The sequence below is a fragment of the Tamandua tetradactyla genome, chromosome 9, assembly GCF_023851605.1.
Source record: "Tamandua tetradactyla isolate mTamTet1 chromosome 9, mTamTet1.pri, whole genome shotgun sequence".
Taxonomy (NCBI): Eukaryota; Metazoa; Chordata; class Mammalia; order Pilosa; family Myrmecophagidae; genus Tamandua; species Tamandua tetradactyla.
This window is the reverse complement of record NC_135335.1, coordinates 8,065,621-8,086,386: the sequence shown is the minus strand read 5'-3', so window position 1 is coordinate 8,086,386 and position 20,766 is coordinate 8,065,621. Positions and strand designations below refer to the sequence as shown.

Here is a 20,766-nt window from a genome sequence, read left to right as displayed (position 1 = left end):
AGATGCCATGTCGCCATGGAAACGAACCCCTTTGCTTAACTGAGGTGCTGGGGGTGGTTCTAACACTCAGCGCTAAACCGGGGGGAGTCTGGCTGTGAGGTCGTCAGCACACGGCGCTGCTGCCGGCTGCCTCCCACGCACAGGCCCTGCCAGCCTGCCTTGCCAATCTGCCAAGCAACCCGGGCAGGTGCAGACATGACCCAGCCCCCAAGCCCTGAGCACCCGTATGCTCGCCACGTGCTCTACCTGGGCCACATGTTGCTTCAGACTGTGCTAAGAAGTACCGGCCCCCCACCCAGCTCAGAGGTACAGGCTCCTGCTGGGTAGTGGGGAGAGGTGCCACATCCCAGGGACCCGAGGAGGGTCTGCCTGTCCCAGGTGGCTCCCCACGGGAGCCCTGATTCCCTTGCCAGGTGAATCAGACATACACACAGGCCATGCCAGAGTCCCAGGAAAGGTTTTAATTCCAGTCCCTACCACCTAGGAGGCAGACATGAAAAGACGCCCTGAGAGAAGCTGGGAAGCCTGGCTTTCCACCTCCAGCTCAGCCAGGGCAGATGGGCCCCCCAGTCATAAGTTACGATTTAAAGTTCCCATGCAGTGGGGCCTAGCTCCTTCCCTCAGTTCTGGAGAGCTGGAATCCAGGGTCACAGGAAGGGGAAGTTGCTTTGGCTTAAAATGAGGCAAGGGTTCTTTGTCTGGGAGGCATGGAGACGGCTGATCTTTGGGAGGGGGAGACAGTGGGCCGGTCGGGAACAGGGAAGACATCTTGGCTGCCCAGGTCAGCTCCACGTCTACTGCCGTGCAGACCCCTGAGGAGGCGGCGGAGGAAGAGTCCAGACAAGTGACCGCCAGGGGTGAGGCCCCAGCAGCCACAACGGGGGGCCAGCTGGGCTGTCAGGTGGACCCAGAGGGGCTTGTCAGCCCACCCTTCCGCAGGGGAATCTTGGGTTTGGTGCTGGCCACGCCGAGGGACCCCGTGGTGGTGAACAGAGGGTCACGGTCCTGGGGGCATATGGGAAGGGGACAGTCACTGTGGGGAGCCACCAGGGAGGGCCACCTCACATGCGGGCTCGGGGTATGGCTTTGGCTCTGGGGCTGCTCCCCAGCCTGAGCTGCACCGGGGCTCTGGATTCAGCCCTCTGCCCAGGAACTCCCCCCAGCCTTCAGGCCCACACTGACCCAACCTCGCTGGTCAGCCTCCCCCGCCCCAGCAACCCAAAGCTCCCACCCCAGGTTCCTGCAGCCCAAATGCTCACTCCACCCCCAGGTCTAGATCATTCTTTCTGTCTTGGGCCATGATGATTCTGACAGGTCCACTGCTTCTCTCAGGACTCCCTTCTGGAGGTGGGGCTAGAAGAGGTGACAGTAAGGGGACAAGGGGGACGGGAGGAAGTGTAGCCTCCATGGTTCTTACCATCCGATTTTCTCTTCTGAGGGGACACAGCTGCCCTAGCCTGGATGAGCAAGAAGAAAAGCCCCTCTGAGAGCCTGCCTCCAGCTTGGCAAGGACCGTCCCCCCATATCAACCTCCATGGAAGTGGGGGGCTGCTGGATCAGCTGTGCTTTGAGAGGGGTGGGGAGCTTAAGACCCTTTCCAAGCAAAGCCCTGATGTCTGTTTTCAGATACCCAGCCAGCCCAGACGCCCTCCAGGAGCCTGCCACCCTTCCCTCCCTGTCCCCCCACCCCATCGGAACCTGCCCTGCAACCAGAAGGGGCTGGCAGGCTAAAAAGACCGTCTCAGGCAAAGGGAGAACGTCTGTCTGCCAAGGATGATAAGAAACCTGGGTGGCAGAGAACCCTGTCTCTACAGAGACAAGCCCAACTTTGGTATCTGAGAGAGGTCTCACACTGCCCTGTGATGGGGCTGGGGTGGGGGACAGTAGGGACCCCCTACCTTTTTGATAGCAGTCCAGTCCTCTAGAATGTCGATTTCCTGCAGCATATACACGATGTAAGGGCCTGCGACAGGAGTCAAGGAAGCAGGAGCCGAGCGGGGTTGCAGGGGATGGGTGGGGGGGTGGGGCGGGGGGACTGGGGCACCAACCCAGTGCTTGAGAGAGGGCAGCGTGAGACCGGACAGTTGTGAACCTGGGTTTGTGGTCAGGTCTCACCTCCCACCATGAGACCCCACCCCTGGCCCTCACAAGGACCTCACTGCCTACCTCCCCTCGGCTCACCCTCACCTTCATCCAGTCTCAAGGCCTGAGTCCAAGGTGCACCCCACCCCCCTTGCTCCTTCTATTCCCTCCCTTCCTGTGGCATAAACTGTTCCCTCTCCTGGCCCTTTCTCTACCAAGAACAGATGTGGAGGTCTCCCAACCCTGGGCATCACATTTCCCTCTGGGGACTGTCCACTACCCACACCTTACCCCCCGCCCCGTGACCACCTGTGCTCTGCATTTGACATCCCCATGCCCTCACAGTCCATTCATGCCTTAGTGTGCTCCCAGCTGCCTGCATCTGCTCTCCATCACCAAAGTGACCAGGACCCAAGAATCTAGTTCCTTCAGAAATGCCCTCAGAGGTGGCAAAGATAATTCAACATAATTCTGCTGGGATATACCAGGAGGGTCCCGGGGGTGGAGACAGGGCAGGCCTTGGATTGGAGGGGCTCAGGCCCAAGGCAGGGAAGGCAGAGACAACTCCTCCCATGTGGGAGGTGGGCAGCCCAGTTGGCTCACGGAAGAGGTGACACTTGAGATAAGCACCGAACAGGTAGGGACAGCTGTGAAGGCACAGTCGGAGGGTGGAGCACAAGCAAAGGCACAGACGCGGGAGAGCCTGGAACATGCTCTGGGGCAACTGAGTGGCTTGGGAGAAATCATGGAAAGCACAGATGGGCCCAGAGGCCAAACCTCACCCAGAAGTCATGGGGCGTCATTAAACTGATGTTTCTATCTATGGTCCACAGAGCCTAGGAGAGACCCACGGCCCCACAATAAATTTCTGACAGCTGGATCTGCTGGGATATGGTCACATGACACCCAACGACCGCGAATGTCTCTAGTCCAACCCTGCCCTTCGTGTCACCTCCATCCCCCCACCCCTGGGGTCTGGTGCTGACACTGATCCCCCACCCAGTCTCAGGCCACCTTGGGGGAAGGATACCAGAGACGAGAGGTGCCTTCTTCCTCTTGCTGGGTGGCAGGGAGTCCCAGGTCCTTGAGCTGCCCCTGGCGTGCAGCTTGTCATCCCACCACTCTGAGCCCCCAGACCCAGGATCAGTCACAGGTGTTGGCCCTCACAGGCCGTCCCCACGCTTGTAGAGCCAGCCCAGCCTCTCCTCCCTTCCCCACCCACCATCACCCAGGGCCATGCGTGGAAGCCTGGGCTTGGGGTCGGAAGCCTGAGTTCAGGCCCCAACTGCACAGCTGTGCAGCCCTGGGAGAGGTCACTGCACTTTCGTGAGCTTTGGTTTCTTCACTTGCTCCGTGGACAGTGGGGCAATGACAATTCCTGCCTCCTCAGGAGTCCCCCACCCCCAAGAAGCCTACTGGCAGAGCAATGGACATGAAGTGCGAATGTGGAAGTGGGGGAACTGTGGTTACCATACATGTGGGCATGTCCAACCAACACCTCGTTCCTGCAGGAGAACAGGGCGCAGGAGGGCAAAGGAACCCTGTTCCTGGGCCCTGCTGCGTGGCAGGCACAGAATCAAGCCCTCTGCATGCCAGGTCTCAGTCAGTCAGTCCTCACTATGACTCCAAGCAGCAGCTCTGTCCTCATCCCCACAAGCAGTCAGGAAAGCTGAGGTCCAGAGCTGGGTGAGACACTCACCGGAGCTGATGTCCAGACTCTGGCGGTCCTCCTCCAGCCTCTGGATCCGCTCCTGCAGCTCCCCCTGAAGGGTGTCATAGAGCAGAAGCTTCTCACTCTGGGAGAGGCAAGGGCAGCTCAGTCGGGGGGTGGGGGTGGGGGGCAATCCCTGGCCTCACCTACCACCCTGCACCCAGTGCCCTCACCTCCAGGTGCTGTTTGGCTCCCTGCAGCTCACACTCATACTTATTCCTGATCACGTCCAAACAGAAGCCCTTATAGATCCCTGCACAGGGAAGGAGAAAGGGGGTCCTGCTTGATCAGGACCCTGGGTGCCCGAGGAGAAGGGCTGGGAGCACAGAGCTGGGAGGAGGGAGGAGGGGCACAGGATGGCCCACGGACCTGCCACCTGAATGCGAATCTTGAGGCTCCGCTGCAGCCCCCCAAGAGGCTCTGTGTACTCGGGGGCTCTCTCGGCCCCCACTTCTTCCAGCCGCAACCGTAGCTGGCTCAGTCGTTCCCTGAACAACCTGGGAGGTAAAAAGAAAAAAGAAAGGCAGCCATGTAGCTATCTGTCTACCACTCTTGGGCAAACACGTGCCAAGCACCCGCTCCCGGAGGGCCTGGTGTTAGGAGCTCACGCACTCTGGACCCCGGACACCCTGCCCAGCACCAGGCCCACTGCCTCCTCAGCCCAGGGGCCCCCAAGACCCAGCCCCAGGTGTTTCCGGACTCACTTCTCCTTTAGCTCTGAGAACTGCTTCTCCAGGTCTAGCATCTCGTTCACACACTCGCTCCGGCGGCGTTCGCAGTCCTCGTCGTCCATCTCTGAGGACAAGAGGCTGGGCAGGGTTGGCTCTGAAGAGCAGCAAGGAGGGGTGCGCATGTGGTGGGGGAAAGTGGGACTCACCGGAGCTCTCCTCCTCTGACTCCGTCTGGCTGCCGCTCCTTTCCTCCTCACTCTCTTCCTCCTCCCCGTTCATCTCGGCGGCCGAGTCGCCCTCTGCTTCCATCTCCTCTGTGTCTTTGCTCGGAGGCTGGACGGGCATCTGGACTCTGGGGGAAGGAGCGGAGCCATCACTTACTACTGCCCGCAGCTTGGAGTGGTAGAGTGGCCTGACACTTAATCAGAAGGGACAGCCAGGGAGTCCCAGCAGGCAGGAAGGGTACCGCCTGGCCCTATGTCCCAAAAGCCCGGAAGCCATGGATACACTTATGCCCTTGGGCATTGTTGGTGATCCCAATCCTGGGAATACCATCCAAGGAAATGATCTGTGAGATGGGAAAGGCCAAGGGCATGACAGTGCTCAGGGCAGCCTTATTGGTATTTGCAGCCATTGGGGGAAAGCTGGGTAGGCTGGGAGGTAGCCTGAAAAAAAGCAGACATGACAACACAGAAAAACACCTCCGTTACAATGTTAAGGGTGACCCTGGGATACTAAGTTGTCCTTCCTGGGATCCTTATGAGGATGTAGATACATAGTACCCAGCAGGATGTCAGACAAGTTGCCTTTTCCTTTCAAAAAAGTTTGAGGGCTCCCCACTGCCTATGGGACTGGGACCAAACTTCTGATTGGGGCTTTCTTGAAAGCCCTTCAGGCTGGATTTGAGCCAACCATCCAGCTCTCTCGCCCCAAATGTCTACTGACCAGTCCTCAAACTTCCCATGTACTTCTTCCCTGCCTGAGCTGTTCCTTCTGCCCCTAATGCCCTCCTTTTCCTGATAACCTTCTACAGTTTTCTTGTCTTTTCACTGTGCTCTGGGTCAACTCCCACCTCCTTTGCTTCCTCCAGGACCTCATGTCATCGCTGTCCCTTTCTCTCCTGTATCTTCCACTGTTCCCTGGTGGCCGGCTCCTTCCCATAAAACTTTAGCTATGCTCGGTATTTTCCACCATTGGAAAAAAGCAAAAACATAAAAACTTTCCTCATCCCATTTAACCGGTCTTTGTCTTCCACTACCCTACAGCTATGTTTTTCAGGGCCTTAAGTGCACTTGCTATTCCTACTCTCTCATGCTCCATTTATTCCCATCAGTCTCTGTACCTCCTGCTCTCTGCTGAAACGGAGTTAACCAACGACCTACCTTGTGGCTAATGCCAACATTTTTCAGTGCTTATCTTGATTGTCTTCTAGGCAACGTTGCACATTGACAAGCATTTCATCTTTTAGTCACTCATCTAATATTTACTTAGCACCTATACCTAATATACGCCAGGTACCATGAGACACTATGGCAGGTGCGAGGGCCCAACTGTGAAAGATACAATCTTTGACCCTGAGGCACTTATGAGTTCCTGGGAGACAGAGGCAAAGAAGCACCCAAGTACTATGGTGTGAGAAGACCAAAGGCAAATGGAGGAGCATCTAATGGGGATCTGGAGCTTGGCACAGCAGTACAGGCTTCCTGGGGAAGACTGACTTGGATGAGCTGAGCTGGTGGAAGGAGGGAACATTCCAGATAGACTGAGGATTATGTGCAGAGACCCAGCAATGAGAGGAGGGGCAGGGATGGGGGTACATGGTCAAAACCCTAGAGAGAAAACTGAGCTGCAAAGAGATCTGGCCACCAGCGTATTAGTGTATTCTTCAGGCCATGGGAGATAGTGCCAGAGAAGATTCTGTGGAGTGAGAAGGGACCTATGTGGAACTCCCAGGATTGCCAAAGGGGAAGATGAGAAGATCCCTGCAAAGAAGAAGGCAATTAGACAGAGACAGTGGAGAAAAACCCAAAGTCAAAGAGAGAGAGAGAATTTCAGGAGTGGTTGACAAAGTAACAAATCCAGCCTGAAGATTACTGAAGAGGACTTAGTCCTCTGAGCAGATAATCTCATTGCCTCCTGGAGGTTTCTATTTCACTATGATGTTTTTCTAACTTCTCTCCATACTGCTTGTAATCGTTTAGATCAGCATAGATGCCACTCCCTCCAGGAAGACTTCTTTGCTTGCATGTCCTCTGTTTGCCCATTCTCATGTCTGCCTCCCCAGTCTGTGAGCCTCACCAGGGCTGGGGCTGCACGTGCAGCTTACTCACCTAGCATAATACTAGTTCACCTGATGAATGGAGGATTAACAAAAAAAGAATTAAACAAACCAACTTTTGCGGGGCAAAGATTGGTTTCACATCTCAGTAGATCCGGGCCCTTGCAGTGTCAACAAATCTAAAGTGTTCTGTTACCTTCTGTTGACACTGATTCAAGTAGTGTAAAATGCCTGGCCTAAGGAAGAGTTTAGTCACTCTCTTCAGTGATTTCACCAATGATCTGAACAGGACCTGAAAACCACCTTAGCAGAAAGGGAATCTTCGTTTTTTGTCTACCTCGACCAGCCTCACCTTTCCCATTCCCGAGCTTCAGTTCCTGCAGTCTTGTCCATCTACAATTCATTTTAATTGTATATATCAAATTAATGTCAAAAATATGTCAAATATATTTACTCTCAGTGTAAATCTACCTCTTGCACACCGGTGGGGACGGGAATGAGGTGTGTAGGGTAGGGTGGGGTGAAGTAGGGTGGGGTAGGGTGGTGTGGGTTGGGCAGGGCGTCTCTCCTTCAGCTGTCTCTGACCGTGAATGGACTAAATTATGACCTCCCCTCCTTGCCCCTTTGGCAAAAAGGGGATTCCTACTGAGTGTATGCAGATACTAAGAGGGTAAGGGATGAAGACAAAGTGATGGCAAAGCAAACTGTAACACTCCTGTGCACAAGCAATTTATCTTTGCAGACCATGAGCTCCCCGAGAGCAGACAGCCCTGGAAGGCAAGCCCCTCCCCACCCTCGCAGAAGCCAACCCAGCACCTCCGCAGAGGCCCGGGAGCCTCGGGCCCCGGCCCTCCGCAGAAAGCGCGGGTGCGAGCCGGAGAAGCGCGAGCTGCCCAGCAGCCGGCCTCGTCCCCGCGGCCCCTCACGCGTCCGGCCGGTTAAGTCTCTGCTTCGGGCGGGAGGAGGAGATTGGGTCGGTTCCACCCGACGGGCCGGAGAGGCCGAACCAGGCGCCGAGGGCAGCGATACGCACCGCAGTGGCTGCGGCCTTCGGCCTCAAGTCCGACACTCCCCGAGAGGCGCCGGAGGCCGTTGGTACCGACCGCCGCCGCGAGGCCCCCGGAAGCACTGCGCCGGTCTCTCTCCTCCGGGAGGCGGGGTCTGTCGGCGCTTCCGTGTGCGTCATCGGGAGGCGCCCACCAAGGGAGCTCACAATTGGACAGCTGCGGGGCAAGGCACGCTGGGATACTGCGGGCCGGTCACCAAGGCAACCGGCGGAGGTTCACAGGGTCCCTGTGCTGGTGAACAAGGCCTTTTGTGGTTTCCCTGGCTTTGCAGCCGGCGCCCCTCAATCCGCGGCCTCCGCCCCGGCGAACCCGGGACCCCTTCCAGCTCAGGAGAGTAACGGAGCCAGCTGTGGGTGTGAACACTCATTTATTTACAAATTGTCATCGGTAGGCAAATACCCAGCACCAGCTTATTCGAAGGTACAGCTCTCCCCAGAATATCGCCCCCAAACCGCCAGACTGTTCCCTCCTCTAAAGTCCCGAGGGCGCAGGCCTAGGACAACCAGGGAGTTTGGGCTTCGATCCAAAAGCTTGAAACCAGATTCAGTGCCTTCATCTGATTTCTTTCCCCAAAGCCCATTTCGTTAAGTACTGTTCTCCTCATGTCAGCTCTGTCCCATTCCTACTTTTTGCTCTCCTCCCACCCACATCCGCCCCCCAGATTGTTAATAATAACAATAGCGATAACAATAATAATACTGTAATATTAATAATACTTCACATTTGTACGAAGCTTACAGAATGTTTTCACATGTAGCGTCTCATCTGAGCCTCCCAACAGTTCTGTGAGGTAGGTATTCTCACCTCCCTTTTTACAGACGGGGTAACTGAGGCTCAGAGAGAGATAATGGGATCTGCTCAAGGCCACACAGCTAGTTAGTGGTAAAGCTAGGACTCGATCCCAGCACCCCATATTCAAGTCCAGTGTTCCAATACCACAGCTACCTCTGTAAGGTTGAGTGCCATTTCTTACCCCAGTCAGGCCTAAGGGGTGGCCTGAGGAGCCAGGAGGCTAAGACTTCTCAGACTAGGGGAGGGAAGGGCTCAGCAGCGACGGGGGGAGCTGGGGTACTTGGCCTTCAACTCCTGTTTGAACTGGCGGTAAAGGATCTTATTGTGCTGATTTTCGACCTCCTTCTGGGGATGGAATTTCAAAGCTTGTTTGAAGCCCTTATGAACCAGGAAACCTTCGTTCAGCACCTCGAAATCGAACCCTGCCACGTGCAGCTCGCAGGCCTGTGGGAGTGGGGGAAGAGACAGGTCAGCAAGGTTTGGAGACATTCCTGGGGCCACGACTGACGTCCCTACAGCCACACTCAGGCCTTCGGGGACATCCTAATCTTTCACATCATCAACCACTTTCTGACCTGTGACCCTTTTACTTCGTTGCCGCCTTTCCACCCAGAGCTACACCTCCCACCTCTCCTACTCCACCACTCCTGCTGCCCCATCTCCACCACCCTCTCCCTCTTGAGCACCTGGCTGATCCGATTGAAGCCGTACTGCCGAAAACGCTCGTCGAATGTGGGCACCTTGCCTCCGGCCACATAGAATGGCTCCCAGGGGTCCTGCCAGGGCACCACGTAGGCAGGCCTCAGCAGACTCTCCTCGGGCAGGTTGACCCAGCGGGAGTAGTTGGTGGGCGCCTGGCAGGGTGTGCACAGCCCATAATAGAAGGGCCGCACCTCGCCCACCTGGTAGAGCTGCAGCAGTTCGTTTTTGCTAGTGGGCATGCGGCGGGCTCGGCGGATCTCAAAGGCAGGCACCACCAGTGCCGTGCCTGCCCACTGCTTGCTCTGATCCAGCAGTTCCCGCAGGCCTCTCCACAGCCCCTCGCTGGGCACCATGTCCACGTCGATCACCAGGGCATAGTTGGCTCCCTCGCGGGCCAGATTTCTCAGCAGGTTATTGGGGTATGAGACGTTCGTGCCCAGCGCATAATTGATCCCGGGCTGAGCCACCCTAGCTAGCTTGTCAAAGACCTCCTGGCAGGATCGCAGCAGAGCAAACTCCCCGGGCTCCCGGGGGTCGGGCACGGCGGCCTCGTAGCGCGAGGGGCATACGAGGTGCATGGCCACCCTGGCACGCATGTCGGGACAGTGGCTGCTCAGCGCGTAGGCCAGCACCGTGGCCAGCTGCGCCTCCTCCTTGGTGGCCGCGAACACCGACACGGACAGCGGGCCCTCCCAGCGCTCCAGCAGGCCCGACAAGTGCAGCAGGTTGTCCACACTGGCGTGCGTGGCCAGGATCACATCGTTGGGGTCCATGGTGGTCTTCAGCAAGCCCCTGTAGACGCGGTAGTCGCCGCTAGCGTCCAGGACGCCTCCAGAGGCCAGGGCGACGCGAAGCTGCGCCTTGACCTGATCCACAGACCGTGGGGATGGGGGAAAGAACTCGAAATATTGGTCTTGCTCCTCCTGCCCGTGTAGCCCGGACAGCAGCGACAGGTAGAGCAGCTGCAGCATCGCCACCAGCATGAGCGCGGCCAGCAGCAGCTGGTAGAAGGCACACCGGATGGCGTAGGACATCTGCATGGCTCTCGGGGCTCTGGGCGCGCAGCAGGGACCACCCGGCCGCAGCCTCAGCCAGCCGCCGCAAGCCCGGATTTACCGCAGCCTGCCGAGCGCAGCCGAGGCGAGCCGAGGCGAGCCGAGCCCTTTCGCAGCCCCGCCCGCCCACCCGCCCGCGCCGGCCTCGGGGCGCGCCAGCTCGCCCTCTGCGAGAGAGGAGGAGCTACTGCAGGGCCGCCCGAGCCGCGCGCTTTGCAAATGCCGTCCCGGCCCCACAGCGCCCGCCGCGCCGGCCACCGGGTTCTCGGGAGCTCGCGCTCCTCCCCGCGGTCAGCGCGAGACCCCCCTGGACCAAGCGCGTCCTGAAACCCAGGCGCGCTCTCCTGGGGAGTCCCGGAGAGCAAACCGTGACAGAGCTCGGCTGCGGCTTGGTGAAAACTGCCCGGCTTCCCGGCTGCGGCAGGTGGACAGGAAAACCAAAAAGCCCAGTCTTTCCGCCGTTTACCTCCCCTGGGGGGCTGTGAACACGTCCTTGGGAGTGTGGTGGGTAAGGTCGGAAGTTGTGGGAGCAGATGAAAGATAGATAAGGAAATGTGGAGAGAGGTACCCTGTGTGGGACGAGGTGGCCGAGTGGTTAAGGCGATGGACTGCTAATCCATTGTGCTTTGCACGCGTGGGTTCGAATCCCATCCTCGTCGGTCCCGTTTTACACGGTAAATGCCTGTTAATTTTCTATGGCCCGCGGGTGTGGGGCCGGAAATTACAGAGAACTGGGAGCGGGGGGCGCCATCCAGCTCAGCCCTGGGCGCCCTCTCCCCGTTGTCCGCAGTACCTCTTCCACCTCATCAGACTTAAGGTCTCTGAACATCCTGGCCGAGAAGCCAGTGTGTTTTCCTTTTTCCCTAGAAAGAGGGCCGCGGAGGTCGGTGGCTCCTAAAAGAACAGAACCAGGATTCTAGCCAGTGCCAAGCAGGGACCACTATATTTTCTGCAAGAAAATTAGAGAAGCCGCCCTCTCCAACTGAAGTTGTGGAACTTGGGTCGGGGTATTCAGCCATTTAAGTTATTATTCAGTTCAATCCATTTCTCCCAACATACACACACTTAGGGAGGAGGCCTCGAACATTCCAACATACCAGCGACTGCACTCAGAAGGTGCTTAATGTGTGTGGATTAACTGATCCATGAAATCTTTAGAGGGTTGCTGTGGGGAGGACAGGCTCTTCCACTGCCCAATCAAGTTAGATGACAAATGCATGGCCTGTTAGGCCTGAGCCAGTGGAACCCCTAGAGGGCAGAGCACCGCGACTCTTGGGAAAGTGCTTTGGGACTGGATGGGGGACGGCCTTGAATACCAGGATAAGATGCTTGCCTGGTATTCCACAGGCAGTAGGGAGCCAGTGAAGGTTGTTGAGCTGAGGAGTGACCAAGAGACCTTTATTCTGCAGCCTGGTGGATTACTTGATGCAGGTACTTTTTTTTTTTTCTCAAATTTTCTCTTAACTTTTTATTGTGGATAACAGACAACATAAATCTTCGCATTTTAATCACTTTCAAGGATGTAATTCAGTAATGTTACTGCATTCACAGTGTTGTGGTACCAACACCACCCTCCGTTACCAGAACTTTCCCATCACCCCACACAGAAACCTTATGCCCATTACGCATTAATGCCCCTTCCCCACTTGCATTCTATACTCTGCCTCTCTGAAGTTACGTCTTTTTTTGATATTTTGGATAAGTGGAATCATATAATAACTATTTGTATCTGGCTTATTCCACTGTATGTCCATGAAGCAGCACGTATCAGGACTCTCCTCCTTTTTAAGGTTAACATCCCATTGCATGTATCTATCACATTTCATTCATCCATTTGTATGTTAACAGACACTTGGGCTGTTTCACCTTTTGGCTATTGTGGATAATGGACATCCATGTACAGGCATCTGTGTGAGTCCTTTCTTCCAGTTCTTTTGGATATATATCTCGAAAAGGGATTGCCGGCTCATATGATAATCTGTATTTTCCTTTCTGGGTAACTGCCTGAGACAATGTCGTTCTCACCATCAATCCTGGAGGGTTCAGATTACTCCAGATCCTCCCAACACTTGTTATTTTCTGTCTTTGTTTGCTTGACTAGCTATTCTGCAGGGTGCAAAGCGGTATCTCATGTTTTCTTTGTTTTTTAATTTTTATTAGAGAAATTGTGGGTTTACAGAAAAATCATGCCTAAAATACAGGATTCCCATATAGCACCCTATTATTACCACCTTGCATTGGTGTGGTACATTTGTTACAATTGGTGAAAGCTCATTTTTATAATTGTACTATTAACTATATTAGGGTTCAGTGTTTGTATAGTGCAGTTTCATGAATTTTTAAAAATTAAAAAAATTATTTATTTTTTATTAATTTTTAAATTAAAAAAGATGACAAGAAAAACACAAACATTCTTAACATACAAGCATTCTGTTCTGCATATATAATCAGTAATTCACAATGTCATCACATGGTTACATAGTTACATAGTTACATATTCATCATCATGATCATTTCTTAGAACATTTGTATCAATTCAGAAAAAAAAAAAGACAACAGAAAAAGAAAACAAAAACAAAAAAAATTATACATACCATACCCCTTACCCCTCCCTTTCATTGATCACTAGCATTTCAAACCAAATTTATTTTAACATTTGTTTCTCCTATTATTTTTATTCCATATGTTCTACTCATCTGTTGACAAAGTAGATAAAAGGAGCATCAGACACAAGGTTTTCACAATCACACAGTCACGTTGAGAAAGCTATATCATTATACAATCATCTTCAAGAAACATGGCTACTGGAACACAGCTCTACATTTTCAGGCAGTTCCCTCCAGCCTCTCCATTACATCTTGAATAACCAGGTGATATCTACTTAATGTGTAAGAATAACCTCCAGGGTAACCTCTTCACTCTGTTTTGAATTTCTCAGCCATTGACACTTTGTCTTATTTCACTCTTTCCCCTTTCAGTCGAGAAGGTTTTCTCAATCCCTTGATGCTGAGTCTCAGCTCATTCCAGGATTTCTGTCCCACGTTGCCAGGAAGGTCCACACCCCTGGGAGTCGTGTCCCACGCAGACAGAGGGAGAGTGGTGAGTTTGCTTGTTGTGTTGGCTGGAGAGAGAGGCCACATCTGAGCAACAAAAGAGGCTCTCCTGGGGGTGACTCTTAGGCCTAATTTTTTTTTTTTATTAATTAAAAAAAATTAACAACAAAAATATTAACAAATCATTCCATTCTACATATACAATCAGCAATTCTCAATATCATCACATAGTTGCATATTTATCATTTCTTAGAACATTTGCATCAATTTAGAAAAAGAAATAAAAAGACAACAGAAAAAGAAATAAAACGATAACAGAAAAAAAAAGGATTATACATACCATACCCCTTACCTCTCGCTTTCATTGATCACTAGCATTTCAAACTAAATTTAACATTTGTTCCCCCTATTATTTATTTTTATTCCATATGTTCTACTCGTCTGTTGATATGGTAGATAAAAGGAGCATCAGACACAAGGTTTTCACAATCACAGAGTCACATTGTGAAAGCTATATCATTGTTCAATCATCATCAACAAACATGGCTACTGGAACACAGCTCTATGTTTTCAGGCAGTTCCCTCCAGCCTCTCCATGTCCTCTTAGATAACAAGGTGATATCTACTTAATGCATAAGAATAACCTCCAGGATAACCTCTGGACTCTGGTTGGAATCTCTCAGCCATTGACACTTTGTCTCATTTCCCTCTTCCCCCTTTTGGTCAAGAAGGTTTTCTCAATCCCTTGATGTTAATTCTCAACTCATTCTAGGGTTTTTCTCAATCCCTTGATACTGAGTCTCAGCTCATTCCAGGATCTCTGTCCCATGTTGCCAGGAAGGTCCACACCCCTGGGAGTCATGTCCCACACAGAGAGGGGGAGGATGGTGAGACTGCTCTTCGTGTTGGCTGGAGAGGGAGGCCACATCTGAGCAACAAAAGAGGCTCTCTTGGGGGTGACTCTTAGGTCTTAGGCCTAATTTTAAGTAGACTTGACCTATCCTTTGTTTTAAAATTTTTTTATCCTATGACCATATATACAACATAACATCTCCCCTTTTAACAACATTCAGATATTCAGATATATATTCCCGTGCTGCTAAATATGTGCACAGTGTTGTGCTGTTATCACCCCATCCATTACCAAAACATTTACATCATTCCAAATAGGAGCTCTGCACTTTTTTTATTTATTTTTTATTTTTATTTTACATGGGCAGGTACCAGGAATCGAACCCGGGTCCTCGGGCATGGCAGGCAAGCATTCTTACCTGCTGAGCCACCGTGGCCTGCCCTCTGCATTTTTTTTAAAAGGAAATAAAAATAAAAGTAAAAAAGATGCTCAAAACACCCCAACCCCCCATCCCCCATTGTGCATTTCGTTTTTGTCTTTTTTTTTTGTTACTCATCTGTCCTTACACTGGATAAAGGAAGTGTCAGTCAGAGGGTTTCCGTAATCACACGGACAGACCTTAAAAGTTCTATAGTTATTCAATTGTCCTCAAGAATCAAGGCTATTGGATTATAGTTCAATAGTTTCAGATATTTCCCTCTAGCTACTTCAAAACACCAAAAACTGAGAAAGGATATCTGTATATTACATAGGAATAACCTCCAGAATGAGCTCTTGAATCTATTTTAAATCTCTCAGCCACTGAAACCTTATTTTGTTTCATTTATCTTCGTCCTTTTGGCCAACAAGGCTTTCTCCCACGTTGCCAGGGCCAGACTCATCCCCACCCCCCGGGAGTCCTGTCCCACGATTTACACCCCTGGGAGTCATGTCCCATCTGTGTGTGGGGGGGCGGGAGGCAGGCAGTGAGTTCACCTGCCGAGCTGGCTTAGAGAGAGAGAGAGACCACAGCTAAGCAACAAAAGAGGTTCTCTGGGGGGTGACTTTTAGGCCTAATCATAAATAGCCTTAGCTTCTCTTCTGCTGGAATAATTTCATGAAGGCCAGCCCTAAAATCAAGGGCCCTGGCCCATCACCTCAGCATTCCCCAATGCTTACAAGAAAATCAGGTCTTCCCCAGGTGGGGAAGCTTCGTATTTCCACCTTTTGCCCCAGTCCCTCAACGGGACTTTGTAAATACTTTTTAATCTTCTGCTCAGATTACTCTGGGATGTATCGGGACATCACACTATCCTGTACAAACCAACAAGATCTCACTCGCTATTCATGGTTCCATGTTATTATGGTGTTCGGATAAGCTAACCGTATGCATTAAATTAGATAATGCGCTACCAAAAATATAAATTTTGCACCAAATAAGCATCTCTCCCTTTGGTCTCCCTCAGAAGATGAACTTTTAAAATACAGTCAATATCGTCACCTTTTAGTCTGATTTACCTTAGTCCTACCCATATCAGCTTCATTCATGTCTCTAATTGAAATGCGATCACTTTTTCAGTGTTTGTAACAGTTACTGTATGGGGTAATGCTGATTTTCATAGCTGCAGAGTTCTAGGTTTGAGTCTCAGCTGTCACACAAATACCCAAAGTTCTGTAATCGGACAAAGGCGATGGATCCTTTTGCCCAATGCATTCAATGACCAATTCCTGAGATACTGGGCTTTCAATGAGAGAAAGAGTTTATTACTAGGTGTGTAATAGGAGAACAGATGGTCTTGCGGCCCAAAATCTGTCTCCTCTAGTTTAGGGGATCCAAGGTTTTTATGGATTTTAGCAAGGCAAGATGAGGTCATTACAATTTCAAACAGCAAGTTGTAAACAGAAAAGGAGACAGTATTATCATTTCAGTAGGAAAACATAAGTGGAAAGGAGGAGAGGCAGAGTTATTTCAGTACTAAAGGTGTAAGCGGAAAGGAAGGGAGACAGTTATCTTTTCAATAGCAGGGTCTAAAGCTGATACAATTTACAAATGGAAGAGGCTGAAACTAATTAATAGCTGATTTCAAATTCTTCATTAGCATTAGAGCCTTTGCCCTAAAAGTTACTTTAAGAAAACTTTAAGAAAGTTTAAGAAAAGTTACTTTAAGAAAATTGGATAAAGGGAGTAACGGGTCTTATCATCACAAAGGCACAAGAAAAAGGCTTTTACAATCATTTCAGATATCAGGGCAGCTGAATTATTGTTACGGGATTTCAGGCATTCCCCTCTGTCTACTCCAATATACCAGAAAGCAAAACGAAATATCTGTATAATAATGCAGCAATCAAAATCATCCCTTAAATCCTAATGTTTTGGTTACTGTTCCAGGGAACGACCAGATTATATACAAGGAAGTCAGTATCTCAAAATTTAGTAATCACAGTAACAACTCTGGAATAGATGGGACTGCTGTAAGAGCTTACGAACTAGGAAACTTTACAACCATCCCCAACCTGATAACGCAAGCTCTCGACTTCAGTTCTCAGAGTTTGTTACATTATGGTTAGTCCATATTAGTGCAGTGTTATAATAGTTATCTTTTCATATCTGGTTTATTTCACTCAACATTCTGTCCTCAGGGTTCATTCACCTAGTTGCATGCCTCACGCCTTCATTCCTCGTTGCAGCTGCTCAGTAGTCCTTGTATGCAAACACCACAGTTCCCCCTTCCATTCCTCAATGGATGTACCCATAGGCCACCTCCATCCATTGCAAATCACGAACACTGCCACCATAAACACCAGAGTGCAAATGTCCATTCCTATTCACTCTCAGTGTCCCCGCTCTCAGTTCCTCCAGATATATCCCTAGCAACGGGGTTGCAGGATCATATGGCAACCCCACCCCTTGCCTCCTGTGGAACCATCAAGCTGCACCCCAGAGGGACTGCATCTGTCAGCTTCCGTACCAACAGTGCTTCTCTTTCTCCACATTTTCTGCAGCACTTTTATCTCTCTGTTAATATTTAAACAGTTTTACTCACACATCGTATAATCCAGCCTAAGCCAAAAATCAATGGTTCCCAGTACAATCATATAGCCGTGCCTTCGCCACCACAGTTGATACGAGCCCATTTCCTTTTCTTCCACAAAGCGCCCCATACACCCCTCCAAATCCCCGGCTTTTTGACATTTAGGTTTGACATAATGCCTTTGTTACATTCAGTGGAAGCATATTACAATGTTACTGTTGACTAGAGACCCTAGCTTGCATTGATTGTATTTTCCCTCTTTATATCATCCCATTTTCAACACCTGGCAGTGTTGACATTCATTTGTTCTCCCTCATGCAAAAACAATGTTATATTTGTACCTTTAATCACCACCCTTGTCCACGCTAGGCATTCCTAAGTTATACCGTCTCAGGCTTTCTCCTTTATCTTTTCTTCTGGTGTCATATGGGCCCCCAGCCCCTCAGCTGCGCTCACGCTCAGCGTCATTCAGTGTGGTGCTGACGCAGGTTAGGTACCGAAGGAGGGAGGGGGAAGTGACCCTAAAACCATAACAGAAGTTCCTGTGGGTGTGCACACACCTAGCGCCATCCCCCCACCCCCACCCGGACCTAGTCCTTACTCACTGGTGCCTAAAAAGAACCAATGAAAAAATGCATTTCATCAATCCCTTATTAGCATAGCTAATGGGTGGGCCGGTAGGGGAGGACCCTCCAAGTCCTTATAACGCAAGGATCCTGGCCTCAGAGCGCTTCTCCTCCTTAGGAGAATGCCCGCACACAGCCCTTTTCGAGCGTGCGCTTGCACTAGGCATTAAAGTTTTGAGCTGTACACAGTACACAATCGGTTCGTCTTTGGATTCTTTGGCTGCACGCATTGACTGGTCCCTGAGTCCTTTCCTGCCACTGAGTCAAGCACCTTCACAGCCCCTGATCAAGGTCTGAATTTCTCCAAGATCTGGGGCTCTCCATCATCGAGCTTATTCCACTACTTGGCTGTACGCACTGACTAGTCCTTGGATTCTTTCCTGAGACCGAGTCAAGAACTCTCACGGCACCAGCCCTTGGTTGAGGTCGCGATTTCTCCGAGACTTTCCGGGGATGTGCAGCTTCCATACTATTCTGGAAGGTTCTCACTGGTGACCTGGGCCAAGAAGCATGGACCCTGTCACACGGCCTTGCCAACTGGAGGCACAGAGGCTGTAACAAAATACATCAGGCTGCGTAAAAGAAAAGAAATTTGGGTTTTAGGAAATGGAGAAAAAGACATGCACGTGGGATCTGCGGCATCATAAGGGCATGCTTTTCGGGATTGGAACAAGTTCCCTCCGAGTCCAAGGCATTGCTCAATTGTAGCACCGCCAACTGCGTGGTCTACTTGGAGAAGCCCAGATACCACTGTCCGTCCTATCCCATGCCCTTCTGCTCGCTGATCTGCTTCCGGAAGCACAAAGAACAGTGCGACCCCAAAACTTGTCCTGGGAAAAAAATCAGTTCATCTGTTTGTGCAAGAAGTATAATGTCTATGGAGAACAGAGATGATGACGCATCTATTGCTGAGTTTCTCAATAGAGATGAAGAAGAGTGTTCTAGTTTGCTAGCTGCCGGAATGCAACATACCAGAGACGGATTGGCTTTTAATAAAAGGGGATTTATTTCATTAGTTCTTCAGAGGAAAGGCAGCTAACTTTCAACTGAAGTTCTTTCTTATGTGGGAAGGCACAGGGTGATCTCTGCTGGCCTTCTCTCCAGGCCTCTGGGTTCCAACAGCTTTCCCCAGGGTGATTCCTTTCTGCATCTCCAAAGGCCTGGGCTGAGCTGTGAGTGCTGAGATGAGGTATGCTGAGCTGCTTGGGCTGTGCTACGTTGCGCTCTCTCATTTAAGCACCAGCCAATTAAGTCAAACATCACTCATTGCAGCAGGTGTGCCTCCTAGCCAACTGCAGAGGTAGTGAACAACAGATGAGGTTCATTGGCTCATGTCCACAGCAGCAGAACAAGGTGCCTTCACCTGGCCAAGTTGACAACCGAATCTTACTACCACAAGGAGGATCGAGTTTCCCTTCAAAATTTGAAGACTCTAGGGGGACCTGCAACATTCAGCTTATTGCTCAATCCACACCTTAGGCAGTTGATAATCAGCTTAGATCAGGAGGACAACTAAAGCAAAGCTCATGAGACCTTCCGTGCAAGAGCTCTTGTTTGTGGAGATTGCGGACTGCTATTTAAGTATTGTGGACCTGGCCCCAGAGTGAGTCTTCCTAAGATCGATGATTGAGCTACTTGCTGGAGCATGTGCTTGACTCCCAAAGCCTGTCCCCTCCTTCTCTCAAGAGACCAGCTAGTGTGGAAAGAGGCCCTGCTGGACTTCCTGGAAGATGGCGGCTTAGTAAGACGCGCGGATCTTAGTTTCTTCTCCAGGACACCTACTAGGGGAGTAGAAACGATACAGAAAGCGCCCAAAGCCACAACAGAGATAAAAAAGACAGCGTACCCCATCCTGGAATGGCTGGCTGGCTGAGAGAAGCAGCTCGGGTGAGATCGCCGAGGCGCGCGGGCCTTACCGGGCGGGGTGGCAAGCGGCCGGGCTGGAGTTACTCCCTTCCCCCTTCCCGGGCCGGCTGGGAGAATTGGAGAGGCGGTCCCCTGAAACCAAGGCGGCTGGCGCCCACACCACGCGCAGCCCCCGGACCAACTGAGAGAATTGGATCGGAAACCCCCAGGCCGCGGAGAACGGTGACGGGTGCGGGAGGCCCCTTCCAAACCCGTGACTCCCGGGGAACGTGCACTCTCTCGGGCAGGCCGCTGCCGCTGGCGCCCTCCCGCCACGCTCGTTGCCCAGGGCCGATTGGAAATTCGGACGGGCTCTTTCCCTGGCTGCAGCGACCAGCAACCCTCCCTGCGTTCGGACCGCGGGCCGGCTCAAGCTGCTTCGGCTAGCGAACCCCCAGGACGGCGAGAGTTTTCCAAAGTTTAAGGTCCCACAGCACCTTTTCCTGGTGGGACCCGCAGACAAATGTGTGCCACGAGCGCCACCTACTGGGCAGGATAAGAAAAACAGAACCCAGAGATTTCACAGAAAAATCTTCCAAACTTTTGGATCCAATACCCAGGGAAATCTGTCTAAATGCGCAGACGCCAACAGAAGATAACGGATCACGCTCAAATAATTGAAAATATGGCCCAGTCAAAGGAACAAACCAATAGTTCAAATGAGATACAGGAGCTGAGACAACTAATGCTAAATATACGAACAGAAATGGAAAACCTCTTCAAAAAAGAAATCGATAAATTGAGGGAGGACATGAAGAAGACATGGGCTGAACATAAAGAAGAAATAGAAAAACTGAAAAAGCAAATCACAGAACTTATGGAAGTGAAGGACAAAGTAGAAAAGATAGAAAAAACAATGGATACCTACAATGATAGATTCAAAGAGACAGAAGATAGAATTAGTGATTTGGAGGATGGAACATCTGAATTCCAAAAAGAAACAGAAACTATCGGGAAAAG

The 20,766-nt window shown here is 51.2% G+C and overlaps 3 protein-coding genes and 1 non-coding gene across 6 annotated transcripts in view; 2 read left to right on the top strand and 2 right to left on the bottom strand.

The window, feature by feature from the left end:
* Positions 1-440: 440 nt before the first annotated feature.
* BRMS1 (BRMS1 transcriptional repressor and anoikis regulator) lies at positions 441-7,925 on the bottom strand. Of its 3 annotated transcripts, none has more exons than XM_077115637.1 (10): positions 7,776-7,925; positions 4,671-4,816; positions 4,498-4,588; positions 4,163-4,290; positions 3,967-4,046; positions 3,782-3,878; positions 3,113-3,205; positions 1,899-1,963; positions 1,418-1,457; positions 441-812 (listed from the first exon to the last, which is right to left on the bottom strand). In XM_077115637.1, exons 2-10 carry the CDS (start codon positions 4,807-4,809, stop codon positions 571-573), a joined length of 975 nt encoding a protein of 324 aa, XP_076971752.1. In that variant the 5' UTR covers positions 4,810-4,816; positions 7,776-7,925; the 3' UTR covers positions 441-570. The 3 variants fall into 3 exon arrangements, with proteins under 3 accessions (XP_076971752.1, XP_076971753.1, XP_076971754.1); XM_077115638.1 differs by having other exon boundaries at positions 3,782-3,845; XM_077115639.1 differs by having other exon boundaries at positions 687-1,005; positions 7,776-7,924.
* The window catches only part of LOC143645511 (uncharacterized), a 27,202-nt gene continuing 12,419 nt past the window's right edge, over positions 5,984-20,766 (top strand). The window contains exons 1-2 of the mRNA XM_077114829.1: positions 5,984-6,094; positions 7,507-8,229. Of these exons, the coding sequence (XP_076970944.1) occupies positions 5,984-6,094; positions 7,507-8,229 (834 nt within the window). The remainder of the gene's footprint in view (positions 6,095-7,506; positions 8,230-20,766) is intronic.
* On the bottom strand, positions 8,160-10,458 carry B4GAT1 (beta-1,4-glucuronyltransferase 1). The gene is made up of 2 exons (XM_077115636.1): positions 9,288-10,458; positions 8,160-9,045 (listed from the first exon to the last, which is right to left on the bottom strand). The coding sequence occupies exons 1-2, from the start codon at positions 10,341-10,343 to the stop codon at positions 8,854-8,856; spliced, it is 1,248 nt and encodes a 415-aa protein (XP_076971751.1). The 5' UTR covers positions 10,344-10,458; the 3' UTR covers positions 8,160-8,853.
* On the top strand, positions 10,936-11,017 carry TRNAS-GCU (transfer RNA serine (anticodon GCU)). Its single transcript has one exon. It is a non-coding gene; the product is annotated as a tRNA-Ser (tRNA).